Source organism: Ornithorhynchus anatinus, chromosome 5 (genome assembly GCF_004115215.2).
Source record: "Ornithorhynchus anatinus isolate Pmale09 chromosome 5, mOrnAna1.pri.v4, whole genome shotgun sequence".
NCBI lineage: Eukaryota > Metazoa > Chordata > Mammalia > Monotremata > Ornithorhynchidae > Ornithorhynchus > Ornithorhynchus anatinus.
The window spans coordinates 24,379,085-24,393,055 of NC_041732.1; the positions used below are offsets into that span (position 1 = coordinate 24,379,085).

A 13,971-nucleotide genomic window follows, 5' to 3' on the forward strand; every position below is an offset into this window, starting at 1 on the left:
AGGTATTGATACCTGTTCTCCCTCCTTCTTGGACTGTGAGCCGCATGTGGGATAGGGACTGTGTCCAACCAGATTAACTTGTATCTACCCCAGTTTTTAGAAGAATGCTTGAATTATAGTAAGCACTTATAAAATCCCATAAAAAATCTTCGTTTTTGAAGGTAATACTACTTGACAGTAAGATCTTTCAATTTAGTATGGTGTTAGGCTACTTTAGAGACATTTCACTGATTTGCATTTCAGGCAAGATTCTAAACAGAATCTTTCTGAGCAGGACATAGCTGGGCACTGACTGACTCTTAAAGTGGTTTCAGGTCCAAGCAGAGCATAACAGATGTGCTCTTTGGAGTGTGACAGATACAGGAAAAATGCAGAGGGTAATGCCAAGATGTCTGTATTCACTGACCTTACCAAGCATTCTTGTAGGCAGGGATCATGGCTACCAATCCTGTGTATTGTACTCTCCCAAGCACCCATTGTGGTACTCTGCAATCAATTAATCAATCAATCATATTTATTGAACACTACTGTATGCAGAACACTGTACTAAGTACTTGGGAGAGTACAACGTAGCAGAGGTGGTAGACAGGTTCCTTGCCAACAATAAGCTTACACTCCAGAGGGGGAAACAGACATTAATATAAATAATTTATAGCTATGTACATAAGTGCCATGGGGCTGAGAGAGGGGGTGAATAAAGGGTGCCAATCCTAGTTCAAGGGTGATGTAGAAGGGAGTGGGGGAAGAGAAAATGAGGGCCTAATCAGGGAAGACTTCTAGGAGGAGATATCTCTCAATAAGGCTTTGAGGGTGGGGAGGGTAATCTTCTGTCAGATATGAAGAGGAAGGGTGTTCCAGGCCAGAAGCAGGACATGGGCAGGAAGTCGGGAGCAAGATAAATGGGATTGAGGTACAGTGAGTAGGTTGGCATTACTGGAGCTGAGTATGCCAGTTGGGTTGTGGTAGGAGAGCAGCGGGGTAAGGAAGGAAAGGGCAAAGTGAACGAGAGCTTTAAAGCCAATGGTAAGGAATTGTTCACCTCCCAGGGTCGCACCTGGAGAGTTTCCAGTACTCTACCAGTCTCGACTATGGGAGAGAGAGTCAAGCATAGGCCTACCCATTCCATTCCTAGCTTGGTCAGTGGCTAGCGAGTGGAAGGCAATCTGCTACAAATCAAAACTCACCTGTGCTGGGCAGCAGTGGCATGGGAGAGAGTCAAGGGCAGAGACTCAGGAAGGTTTACTGAGCAGAAGGAGGCAATGGTAAACCGCTCCCATATTTTTACCAAGAAAACTCTAAGGATACACTACCTGAACAACGGCAGATGGAGATGGGGATTCTGGAAGAGATGTGTCCATGGCATCGCTATAAGTCAGACACATCTCACAGCATAAGACAACAATAATGAGGAATTGCTGTTTGATGAAGAGGTGGATGGGCAACCACTGGGAGGTTCTTGATGAGTGGGGAAACATGGACTGAATGCTTTTGTAGAAAAATAATCTGGGCAGCAAACTGAAGTATGGACCAAGTGGAGAGAGACATGAAGCAGGGAGATCAGTAAGGAGGCTGATGCAGTAATTAAGGCGGGATGGGATAAGTGATTGGATTGACGTGATAGCATTTTGGATTGATGTGGTTGCATTTTGGATTGGGGAGGAAAGGGAGGATTTTAGCAAAGTTGTGAAAGTTGAACTGACAAAATTTAGTGAGAGATTGAATACATGAGTGATAGATTGAATACGTGAGTGACAGATTGAATATGTGAGTGCTGAATAAATGTACCACATGATTGATTGGAGACCATCAACAGGCAAAGTCTTTGTCAATTAAGAAGTAAATTTGGCTGGAGAGATCATTCGATCAACAACATTAAAGAAGCAGCATGGCTCAGTGGAAAGAGCACGGGCTTGGGAGTCAGAGGTCATGAGTTCGAATTCTGGCTCTGCCACTTGTCAGCTGTGTGACTGTGGGCAAGTCACTTAACTTCTCTGTGCCTGTTACCTCATCTGCAAAATGGGGATTAACTGTGAGCCTCACGTGGGACAACCTGATTACCCTGTATCTACCCCAGCACTTAGAACAGTGCTCGGCACATAGTAAGCGCTTAACAAATACCAACATTATTATTATTATTATTTATTGAGCACTTACTGTGTGCAGAGCACTCTAATAAGGACTTGGGAAAATACAGTACAACAGAGTGGGTAGACGAACCCTGCCCACAAGGAGCTTACTGTCTTCAGGAACCACCAAAATCTTCATGCTATTGTGTAAAGAAATGGTTGGGAGAGTTAGAGTTGAAGGGGCCACGTCTGACACCTCCATCACCCTTGGAGTGAAATGAGGTTGTGTGATCAGTTCAGTCGTACACAAGGACTCCCAGGCTGCCCCCTCCGCTCCCCGAAACAGCTGCTCCTCTGGCACCAGCTCTGATTGTATCACAGCCAGACTATTGTTTCAGCCTCCTCTCTGAACCCCCTGCTATCAGTCTCTCTCACTTCAAACAGCTCAACCACTTGTCTTCTGTGTGACCTGAGGCAAGTCACTTCACTTCTCTGGGCCTCAGTTCCCTCATCTGTAAAATGGGATTAAGACTGTTAGCCCAACATGTCCAACATGATGGGCTTGTTCCCACCCCAGTGCTTAGTACAGCGCCTGACACATAATAAGCACTTAATACCATAAAAACTAAAAACTAGAACTACATTTTTCCCCAACTCACCCCACCCTTCATATAAATCAATCAGTGACACTTATTAAGTACTTCCAGGGTGCAGAGCACTAGACTAAATATCTCCAACTTGCTCTCTTCATTCCTTCCAAACTAACCTAATCACACTACACACTTGTCAGACTCTGTGCATCTTCAGCAGTGGCTGCGTTTGTGCTTCGAAGCAGCTTTATGTAGGCGACTGTGTTCTAGATGCAGCCATACAAAAAGACACACAAAAATTTATGAATTTCCTTGCTGCTTCACCCCAACCCTATTCGCCCAAAGGAAATGGAAATTATGCATTAATCAATCAATACTGTGTGAAGAGCACTGTACTAAGCATTTCCATTCATTCATTCAATTGTATTTATTGAGCACCTACTGTGTGCAAAGAACTGTACTAAGCACTTGGGAGAGTTAGTACTGCACTAAGTGCTTAAAGCCACTCTCAAGAAGCCCTAGCCAAAGCCAAGAATTTTCATCAACAACACGAAACTAAAAGCTGCCACTAAATTCTGCTACTCCTAAAGCCAGTGCACTTAAAGTCCAGTGATGCACACACAGGGTGAAAGAAAACAGGTACTATCCTGTTACACTTATGCTTAGGCATGAACTTCCAAAATAGCATTATGGCTTCTGACCACTTCTTTATTTCGCTCTGGCTATTCTAGAGTCAATGTGCCTCACATACAGGACAGCCTATATCACAAGGCAGTCAAAAATACAAAAACATTTTCCCTCTTTTGGCTTGTTCTGTCCTCATTGTGAAACAGGAAGTTAGTGATCTCACCCCTGAGATTTTTCCTTATGAGTTGCCTAATTCATTGGGAAAGGAAGTTATTGAAGTTCCTCTATATGTCAATGTGCCTCCAGTCTGTCATGTGTGAAGTGAAAAGGAAATGCACAGCACGAGCTAGCGGCAAGTGTCCGGGCCTGGGAGTCAGACCTGGGTTCTAATTCCAGTTCTGCCGTCTATCTGATTGTTATATTGTTCTCCCAAGCACTTAGTACCATGCTTTGCATTCAATCAATATGATTGAATGAACAAATGAAAACCTGCCATATGATGAACCTTGGGCAAAAAAATTGTCTTCTCTGGGCCTGTTTCCTCATCTGTAAAAGGGGGATTCAATATTTGTTTTCTCTCTCCACTTAACACAGTGAGCCCCTTGTGGGGCAGGGACTGTGTACAATCAGATTATCTTCTATCTTCCCTAGTGCTTTGTACAGGGTTGGGCATAAGGCAAATGCTTAAACCACAATGATTGTTATTGAAATTCCAGGGCAAAACCTTCACTCGATTAATCAATCAGTTACTCAATGTCAATCAATCAGAACACTGTACTAAGTGCTTGGGAGAGTACAATTTAATAGAATTGGTTGCACGTCCCCTACCCATAAGAAGCTTGGTTCTTATAAAAACATCGCACTGGAAAGCATGTTCAATCCATGAGTATTTCGGGGCTAGAGTCCAGAGCATTTTCATTTGATTGGAATGATAGACATGTTCATGCCCTTAGCTTGTCCTTGGCTCTTCTCGGTTGAGCCAACAACTGTTAATAGATATGTTATCCTGGGCACTGCTGCCTTCATTATCTGAGTGATCCATTTTAGGCCTCATGCTTGCTGGTGTGTTTAGTAATGCTCATATTTTCCTACTTAGCTTGGCCCCCTTCAGTCCTCAAACACGGTTTTTCCCCTATAGCCCGTCCTTTCTCCTTTTTGAAATTCTTGGGAAAAAGAGAAGATTGTGAGATCCTCGCTAGGTCATAAGATGCTTGAGGGCAGGGATTGTGTCTCCCTACTCTATTATTCTGTACTCCCCTAAGAATTAAGTAGTGTTCCTAGCATGTGTTCTGCACACAATAAGTGCTCAAAAAAGACATTGATTGACAAAAGAGAAGATGCTTTCAAAGTTTTATCCCATCAGGCCCTGTAATCAGTCTGGGGATTTTCCTGGCTTTATACTGCACTGGATTTAAATTTAAACTAAAAAAAAAAATGAAATATAAGTATGTTTTTCCATTGCCCAGGCTGTCTTGGTGGACCCAGTTCCTCCTTGTTCCCCAGAGAGGGCCACCAAAATTTTCCATGGCTATGCTGACTTGGCTCTACACTCATCACAGTTGGGATCCACCTATCAATCAATGGTATTTACCTTCCTCCTCCTTCCCTTCTCTCCTGGCCGGATCTGTGGTGCTGGGTCTATGGTTCTACTTTGCAGGCCTGAGCCCGAGGGAGGAGGGGCCCGCACACGGAGTCCTTAGGCTAGAGGTGGGACAACTATGGTGTTCATCCCGGGAATGTGGGGCTGAAGGAGCTTCTGAGCAGGTTCACCGCAGCTCCCTCCCCCCAGGTAATGCTGAGAGACACACACACATATACACTCCCTCTTTTTCATACACACACATTCCACCCCCACCCTGGTCCCAAGTGGTCCAGTGGGCTGGTTGGAAGCAGGACAGACCAAATGGAGAATTTTTCCATCAGGTTTTCAAAGCAGCAGCATGTACAGCACAGACCTGGAAGTCAGAAGGACCTGGATTCTAATTCTGGCTCTGCCACTTGTTGGCTGTGTGATCCTAGGCAAGTCACTTTACTTTTCTGTGCTTGTTACCTTATCTGTAAAACAGGGATTAAGATAGGGAGCTCCATGTGGGACATGGACTGAGTCCAAGCTATTAACTTGCATCTATACCAGTGCTTAGTCCAGTGCCTGGCATGTAGTAAGTGCTTAACAAATACCATAAAAAAAAGCAAGACATGTCCTTGCTGCCTCTTCCTGCTTTCACTTTGGAGGAGTCCAAATCTCTCTCTAAATCCCACCAAGACACGACTTTTTGATAGTTCCTCTAAACCAGCCAGAGTCACAATAGGCAGAGATGGAAAAGGGGTTGGATCTGGTGGTTAAAACGGGGGGTGAAGGGGTTGGAGGTTTTAGGGGTCAGAGTTGAAAGTTTTCTGCTGCTGCAGTCTTACTGACAATGGCAAGTAACCGCCCAAACCCCTAAAGACACTCTCACACACACACACACACACACACACACAGATACACACTCAATCACCAGCACTCATCTACATATTTTGAGTCAAGCATCCCCTAATAAACGTTCTAATCTCCGAGGCGACCCCCAAGAAAGAGGAGATGTTTTTCTCAAACGTCAAAAAAACCCCCAAACTTTACTTGCATTTTGTTGATCAATAAATAATTTACAGTATGTACACGTGGTGACACTCCACATAGGTCTTACACACATGGGTGTGGTGAGGTGTCTTCACCTGTAACCAGAACGCGGTCAAACACAACCAAAATAAAGTGCTTCACTTGTTTAACTTCTAACAAAGGGCAATTCCACCAACCAGCAGGCAGGCATTCTCCATCCTCCTGGGCTGCGTGGCTTTGGCAGAGAGAACTAAACTGCTCAGAACCCAGTGAGCTCTTACTGTGTGGGGTACGGGCCTCAACTCCCCTCTGAATCAATATCAGGAGCAACAGCGAGTAGCACTGAGTCGGTGCACGGAGAGGGTCCTGAAGAAGGGCCATGCACCAGGGAGCAGGCCCCGCAAGGCAAGGATCCTTCTTCAAGACAACCTGCACTGACCAAAGAAGCAGAACACCCCCTTCTGGTTTTGGGGAGGAGGAGGCGTCACTGGAAAGCCTAAGTCCAGAGCCGCTGCGGCTACTGGAGGCTGGGATTGTGGGCATTGGGGCTGCCCCTCCCCCCCGCAAATGCAAGCTGGTTCCCAAATTCTAAGGAAAACCCAGCTGTTTCACCATGGAAAGGGAGCTAGGATGACTGGTTATCTGGCCTGCAGAAGACAAAAGAACCCGAGAGGAGAAAGCCAGAGGAGAGAGGGCCAAGGAACAATTTCCTCCCTTACAGGACTGGGGATGTACAAGACTGAAAACTGAGGCAGGTTCCCTGCTATCCACCCCGTCAGGAGCCGGAGTGCCCCCTCCAAAGCCTGGGGTAGAGCGACTAGGAGGACCCGAGTGCCTGACCCACCTTCTCTCCTCATGTCCCAGAATTCTGAGTGGTGGGTTGAAAGAATGAATGGGACATCCTGAATCATCTCCCCTCTGAGGCTTGTCCCATGGTTGCCATTCCTGGGAGGCCAGCAAATCCTCTGAGGCCAGGAGACTGAAAAAATGAAGGTGAACAGGGCAGGCCAGCTGGCCCCATTGCCTGGGGAAATCTCTGGGCTGGCTCCGCTACTATACCCCTACTCTACATCTCCCTATCAAGAAACAGTTGCCACCACCACACGAGGAAGGAACAGAAGTAGTAAACACATCTTTTCTCTGCTTAAACATTGAAAACCAATTACATCTCTTCATATGTACAGTCACATAGGATCAATGTGAAGGGTTCTATATATTAAAGAGACAATATAAATTACAACCAAGACACAAGTTGCATTTCCCTGCTGCTTTACAAATGGCGTTTATCTGGTAGGATGTGATGGATGGACGCTGCAAGCCTCAGCATCTTGGAGGCTGGCTGGGCCTGGAACCCCTCCCTGCCCCCCCACAAACTCTCTAGGACCCTTGCTCCTGGCTCTTGGGTCACCCTTCAAAGAGAGGCACCTGGAAGGCCAAAGACAATGCCATTTGGAAGATCCAGGGACGTCTATTTGGATGGCACCCATGTAGGGCCATGAGAGCTACCTATGACTGCTGGGCTCTGAGGAATCTTGCACTTCCCCTCCAAGCTTCTTCCCACCTGGGATTCACACAGCTCGGCTGCCACTGATCCCAGGATCATCGCACTGCTTCGGGCGGAGGGAGGGCAGCGTTTGGAGTGTTCTGACCATCCCTGGCTGTGTGCCCAGGCCGGGGTTCAGTGTGGGTGGGCATTTGGATGGCCACTTGGGCCTGGTTAGTCAACCTAGGAATCTAGGGATGAGGGCGGCTGGACCTGGACATACGTCCAGTGTGTGAATCCACTTCAGTGCATGCCATGTCAAGGGTGCGTGTTTCAGTGCACACTTGGCTGTCAAGCTGTGTGTGTATATGTTTGTGTATGTGTGTGTGTTTGAATGTGTGCGCTTATGAGCACAGGGGAAATCTCTCAATAGGGTGGAAGGTTTGGGAGATGGTGGTCTGTCCTCCCAGGACTTTCAGCAGAGAACATCATTTGGTTTGCACATTCATCCAGTGGGCCGGTGGGCAGGGGGCGTAAGGGGGGGGGGGTGGGAAAGAAGAACATTTGACACCCCTTTCACTGCGAGGGCCAAATAGCAGACTCTCATCCCCAAACATGAAGCTTACTATCACACACGCAGTGTCCCAGTCACCACAGACCAGAGAGTGCCTTGACAAAGCACCGAGGGACATCGAGGCAGGGGTAGGGGGGTGTCAGAGGGAGCTCAACCTGTCCTCACCTGCCCAGGCTTACGCATTTTGAGGGAGAGGAGGAAAGGGAAGCAGGAGGGCAGAGGAAAGTCGGTGTGAGGTAAGAGTCCCCTTGATGCTGGAGAAGACCGGCCCACTTCTCCAGGGTCTCACATCATTTTCCCTTGGAGGTGTCAAGCTAGGGGATTGTGGAGAAAGTAGCTCTGGAGGGAGAGGGCTCCCAGCTGATCGTGCAAGCCTCCCCTTCCCCTGAAACCTCAGACCAGACCCAAGAGGGCCAGAGTTCTCAGAAAGGGCAGCCACCATCCCCTCCCCCTCCTCCCTCCTGCTTTGCTCGCTCGACCTCAAGCTGGACACCTTCAGGCCTACAGTGGCCAACACCTAGAGGCCCACAGATGCCCATGTCCCTGCCAGGGCTCCGAAGGTCAGGAGCAGGGCCCAAGACAGGTCCAAGCATGTGGCTCCTCCCGCCAGGTCCCGAGTCCTCTCATATAGGTGCAGCCGGTCTTTGTTGGAGTGCAGCGACTTGACGTCCTCGAATGCGTAGTACGCAGCCAGGGTGAAGTTCACATCCCCTGTGGTCAGGAGATCAAACACGCAGGACTGGAAGTAGAGGTCCTCCACGGGCAGCTTCTCCCTGCACTTGGCGGTGGCCGTCTCATAGGTGAAGGCCGCGGGCGGGGCCGAAGCAGGGAGACCGGACCCCGGGCGGCGCGGCCCCCGGCTCTCGGCAGCATGGAAGGCCCGGAAGTCAATCTGCTGGCTCAGGGGGCAGCCCCGGAGGCAAAGGTAGAGGCCCTGACCGTCCCGGTCCTCCACGGCATTGACCACCTCCTCGGGCATGCGCACAGCGAAGGTCAGGTAGCGGCCGACCTGCCTGACCACAATGGTGGTGCCGATGTACTTGGCTTGGATCTCCACATGCTGGCCCGACACCTTCTCTGTGATCTTCAGGCTGTTAGCCCCATGCTTGTCACCGCCGTTCTTGGAGCCGTCAGCAAAGGCAGCCGGGAGCTCGTCCATCTCCGCTTGGTACACCTTCTGCTCCACGCACTCCTGGAAGCTCTTGAAGATGATGGTGAGCTGCCAGAGACAGAGCAGGAGAGATGTTAGGGGGGAGGAAGGACTGACTGGTCTCCTCCGCTTCTGCTTGGAGCTGGGATGAGCTCTACCAACTCTTCCTTAAAAAGGACCCTCTTTGAGCATGGGGCTGTGAGGGCTACTCAGACCTCCTAAAACATACCCTAGAGCCTCCCCGGCCTCTTCCCCATGTCCAACAGACGTTCTGACTATTCACCTCTCCTCCCATTCCCTCCTTCTTACATGCCCAGCAAAGCCCTTTCAACCACTACGATTCAGCCCGGACTCTCTGCTCCCATCCAACTAACCTTCTTACTGTGCCTCATTGTCGGTTCTCCAGTCTCAGGCCCACTGTCCCGATCCCTTTCCCAATCTGGTGCTCTCACTCCTCAAATGTCCCGAACCCCAAAGTCTTCCTAAATACCCATTTACTTCATGAGCTAATTCTGATGGATGGCACTTAGTACCAAGCTTTATAAATGGTAAGCACTCAATAAATACCACTGATTGACTGATAAATGAGCCATTTCCCAATCAATTACACCTCCTGGTTGTAGTCAATACCTCCTCCTTGTAAATACCCATCAACTTTCTTCAACCATTTACTTAGTCATCCAGGTATTTGCTTACTTTTTTTCTGTACTTTACTTGATTCTTCTTCTCATCCTGCTCTTACTCATGCACAGATGATTCCACCAAATAGATGATAAAATCTGTCCAGACAGGAACCAAGTCTTTTCATTTTACTAAATGGCTCCAAGTGCCTAGTACAGCACACTGAACAGAGGTTCTTAATAAATACTGCTGAATGAAGCAGCATGGCCTAGTGGAAAGAGCAATGGCCTGGGAGTCAAGAGGACCTGGTTTCTAATCTCAGCTCTGCCAATCGCTTGCTGTGTGATCTTGGGCAAATCACTTAACTTTTCTGTGCTTCAGTTTCCTTAACTGTAAAATGGGGGTGAAATACCTGTTCTCCCTCCTACTTAGACTGTGAGTCCCATGCGGGACAGGGACTGTTTCAGGCCTAATTAACTTGTACTTACCCCAGCACTTAGAACTCATTGTAAGCATTTAACCCCAGTGCTTAGTACAGTGTCAGACAAATAGTAAGCACTTGATGAATACCATTAAAAAAAACCACATTACAAAAGTTAATTATTTATCCTGGGGAAGAGAATGCTGAGGCCTAATTTAATAGCCTCCCCCTGGAAACAAATGGCTGTTATAAAGAGGATGGGGACCAGATAACTCATCTCCCCAATAACTGGGACCACAGGGATTTATGCTGTAGCAGAATGGATTTGGGTTAGACATAAGGAAGTGGCGTGGCCTGTGGCAAAGCAGCATGGTCTAGTGGATAAAGCAAAGGGCTGGGAGCCAGAGCACTTGGGTTCTAATCCCAGCTCTGCCACTTGCCTGCTGTGTGACCTTGGGCAAGTCACCTAACTTCTCTGTGCCTCTCTTTCCTCATCTCTAAAATGGGGATTAAATACGTAATCGCCCTCCTTACTTGGACCGTGATCCCTATGTGGGACAGGGACAGTCACCGACTTGATTATCTTGCTTCTACCCCAGTGCTTGGAACAGTGCTTGGCACATATCAGTCACTTAAAAGATACCATTTAAAAAAAAATAAAAGAATAAGGAGCTGAGGAGTCCCCAACCCACCCCTTCACCAGGATTCCCAGCAACGACCAAGCCCCTGGGGGTGCTGGTTAATGGGTGAGGGCCAGTCTGGGAGGGTACCCAGGAAGCTGAGCACCCATGCTCACACAGATGGACTTCCCAGAACTGGCATGGGCAAGCCTTCCCCCCATTTTCCGGGTGATGGGATGGGGTCGGGTCTCCGTAGCATTCTGAGGAAACAAAACACTGCCCTGCTCTCCATCCTGCATCTCCATTCTGTGGCAGAGAGGTCCAGGGTCTATGCTGGGGGGCAGAGGAATATGCCCACAGCCCAATCTCTTATGGTGCAACTTGGGGGTAGGCGGCACAGTGCCCTAAAGGCCCAGAACAACAGAGTGAGGGTGAGAGTTGTCCCAGGACGGCCTCCTGCCTGCCCGAACCAGGCTTGGTCCCGCTGATTTGGGGAGGGAGGGGGAGAAAGAGGGTGGGGACCCGTCTAGTCTCTTGCCCTGCAGGGCTCTATGGCAGCTGCCCGCCACTCACCCTGTAGGACCCAGGAAGAGCCCCAGCTTTGTGTTGTGGTCCAGCCCAGCGAAGGGTGGGGCCAGACCAGAAGATGCCCCAGGAGTCCTGGGAGGGGGAGTCCTGGCATGCGATGAGATGCCTGGTACGTTTTTGGAGACTTGAAGAGTTGGAGCATTCAAAAATCCCAACTAAGGACCCCTCCGCCCTCGTCCCCACCGGCCTGGCCCACCCTCATGTAGCTTCTGGTCCCACTCTCGAGGCACCACCGGAGCCCATGGCAGAAACAGGAAAAGCTGGTTCCGGGCCTAACCACCATCTCTCCTGGAGACAGTCCCCTGGAAGGCTGACAAACTCCCTGTGTGCTGCTGTTAGTCCCAGCGCCAGCAAAACCGACACAAGTAACAGCATGAAGGAAGTTCATCAAGGAACTGTATCTCCTGCCAGCAAAGCTCTTTGCTCTGGTTCTAAGATTCTGGTGTGGCTTTCTTTTTCCTTTTCCTTTAATTTTACTTGTTAAGGGCTTACTATGTGCCAAGCACTGTACTAAGCACTGGGATAGAGATAGCATAATCGGGTTGGACAGAATCCCTGTTCCACACACCGTCTGAGTCAATGGCTTTTATTAAGCTGTTACTATGGGCAGAGCACTGCACTAAGCACTTGGGAAAGTTCCCTGCTCACAATGAGCTGAGAATGTAGAGGCATAGAGAAGTTAAGTGAATTGCCCAAGATCACATAGCAGGCAAGGTGGGAATCGGTATTAGAAGTATTAGAACCCGGGTCCTCTGACTTCCAGGCCTATGCCATTTCCACTACGTCTCACTTTTTCACCCTTCACTGGGTGAATATGGGGAGTAGAAGACAACACTGACTCATTCCCTTTAGTAACAAGAGAAGCAGCGTGGCTCAGTGGAAAGAGCCTGGGCTTGGGAGCCAGAGGTCATGGGTTCGAATCCCGCTCTGCCACTTGTCAGCTGTGTGACTGTGGGCAAGTCACTTAACTTCTCTGTGCCTCTGTTCCCTCATCTGTAAAATGGGGATTAACTGTGAGCCTCACGTGGGACAACCTGATTACCCTGTATCTCCCCCAGTGCTTAGAACAGTGGTCTGCACATAGTAAGTGCTTAATAAATACCAACATTATTATTATTAACAAAGTCATCCACAAAGGGAAGCAGCGTGGCTCAGTGGAAAGAGCATGGGCTTTGGAGTCAGGGCTCATGAGTTCGAATCCCAGCTCTGCCACTTGTCGGCTGTGTGACTGTGGGCAAGTCACTTAATTTCTCTGTGCCTCAGTTCCCTCATCTGTAAAATGGGGATTAAGACTGTGAGCCCCACGTGGGACAACCTGATTCCCCTATGTCTACCCCAGTGCTTAGAACAGTGCTCGGCACATAGTAAGCGCTTAACAAACACCAACATTATTAAAGGGAATTAGAGGAGGGCTTGAGAGTGGGGGCATCTAACAGGCAAATTGAGTGAATGATGATGGCATTTGTTAAGCGCTTTCTAGGTGCCACGCACTGTTCTAAGCGCTGGGGTAGATACAGGGTAATCAAATTGTCCCACGTAGGGCTCAGTTTTAATCCCCATTTTACAGATGAATGTATTTATGCTGAGTCCCACCATAATAACAGTAATAATGATATGTGTTAAATTCTTATGTGGTAAGCACTGAGGTAGATACAATACCACCAGATCTGACTCAGTCCCTGCCCCACATGGGGCCCACAGGCTAAGGGAAGGGAGAATAGGCATTTTCTTCTTCATATACGGAGGAGGAAATGGAGACCCATAGAAGTGAAGGGACTTGCCTAAATTCACACAGCGGAAAAGGGGGGTACCGGGATTAGATTCTGGGTCTCCTGACTCTTGGACCCATGTTGTTTCCACTAGGCCATGCACAAGTCACGGTGAGGTAGCGGGAAGGAACACCACTGCCTTTTATCTGTCTTCGAACCCAAAGGGCAGGACTTGTCCTGAGAGAGAAACTGGGGGAGGGAAGCAGACTATTACACTTGGCACTGGGTGCTGAGGGGTTAACCGTGGTTATCACAGACAAGTTGGAGAGATCAGAACTTCCCTACTTGGTAGGTGAAGGGGCCTAGCATAAAAACGCACTTGCAAAGGACTAGAAGGAATCACTGGAGGAGTTGAGGAAGGCCAGCCCAGAACTGTGTTCTCCGGAACTGTTCGGACCCAAATTCTAGCTACTTTCTGGTTCCACTTACCTGGGCCTGTGGCTAAGGAGCCAGACTTCCCGGACGGGCCACTCTAATGCCTGCCTGGGGTGGCCACCGCTGCCTTTACCAGTTGAGGGTTTGGGTCCCTGCTTGGTTGCAGGGAGGGGTCAGGGAAAAACCAAGCTCAGCTCTGGAGGGGGGAAGTGAGAACAGAGTCCTCAGCTCAGAGGGAAGATGATGAGGGAGCCATCATCCGTTGAGAACGGTGATTGGCGGAGTATACCAAGGGTGTGGCCTCACTGTGGTAGAGCTGACCAGGACCACTGTCCCTCCCCTTCCTGCCAGTCCAGCAGAGGACTCAGGCCCTCTCCGCCAGCCCCTAAGTCACTTACAAATTTTAATTTACTGAGGGGAAAAAAAAAAGCAAACAGAAGCTTCCTTGTGTGTGTCCTGGCTCTCCTTGCTGCTGTGCCTTCCAATGTTTC

At 48.9% G+C, this 13,971-nt stretch overlaps 1 protein-coding gene and 1 non-coding gene across 2 annotated transcripts in view; one reads left to right on the plus strand and one right to left on the minus strand.

Annotated features, from left to right (window-relative positions):
* Positions 1-1,036: 1,036 nt before the first annotated feature.
* Positions 1,037-1,174, plus strand: LOC114812758. Its single transcript, XR_003760406.1, has one exon. It is a non-coding gene; the product is annotated as a small nucleolar RNA SNORA7 (small nucleolar RNA).
* A 4,703-nt stretch (positions 1,175-5,877) lies between these two features.
* RGMA (repulsive guidance molecule BMP co-receptor a) overlaps positions 5,878-13,971 on the minus strand; it is a 39,657-nt gene continuing 31,563 nt past the window's right edge. The window contains exon 4 of the mRNA XM_007670473.2: positions 5,878-9,155. Within this exon, the coding sequence (XP_007668663.1) occupies positions 8,454-9,155 (702 nt within the window). The 3' untranslated portion in view covers positions 5,878-8,453. The remainder of the gene's footprint in view (positions 9,156-13,971) is intronic.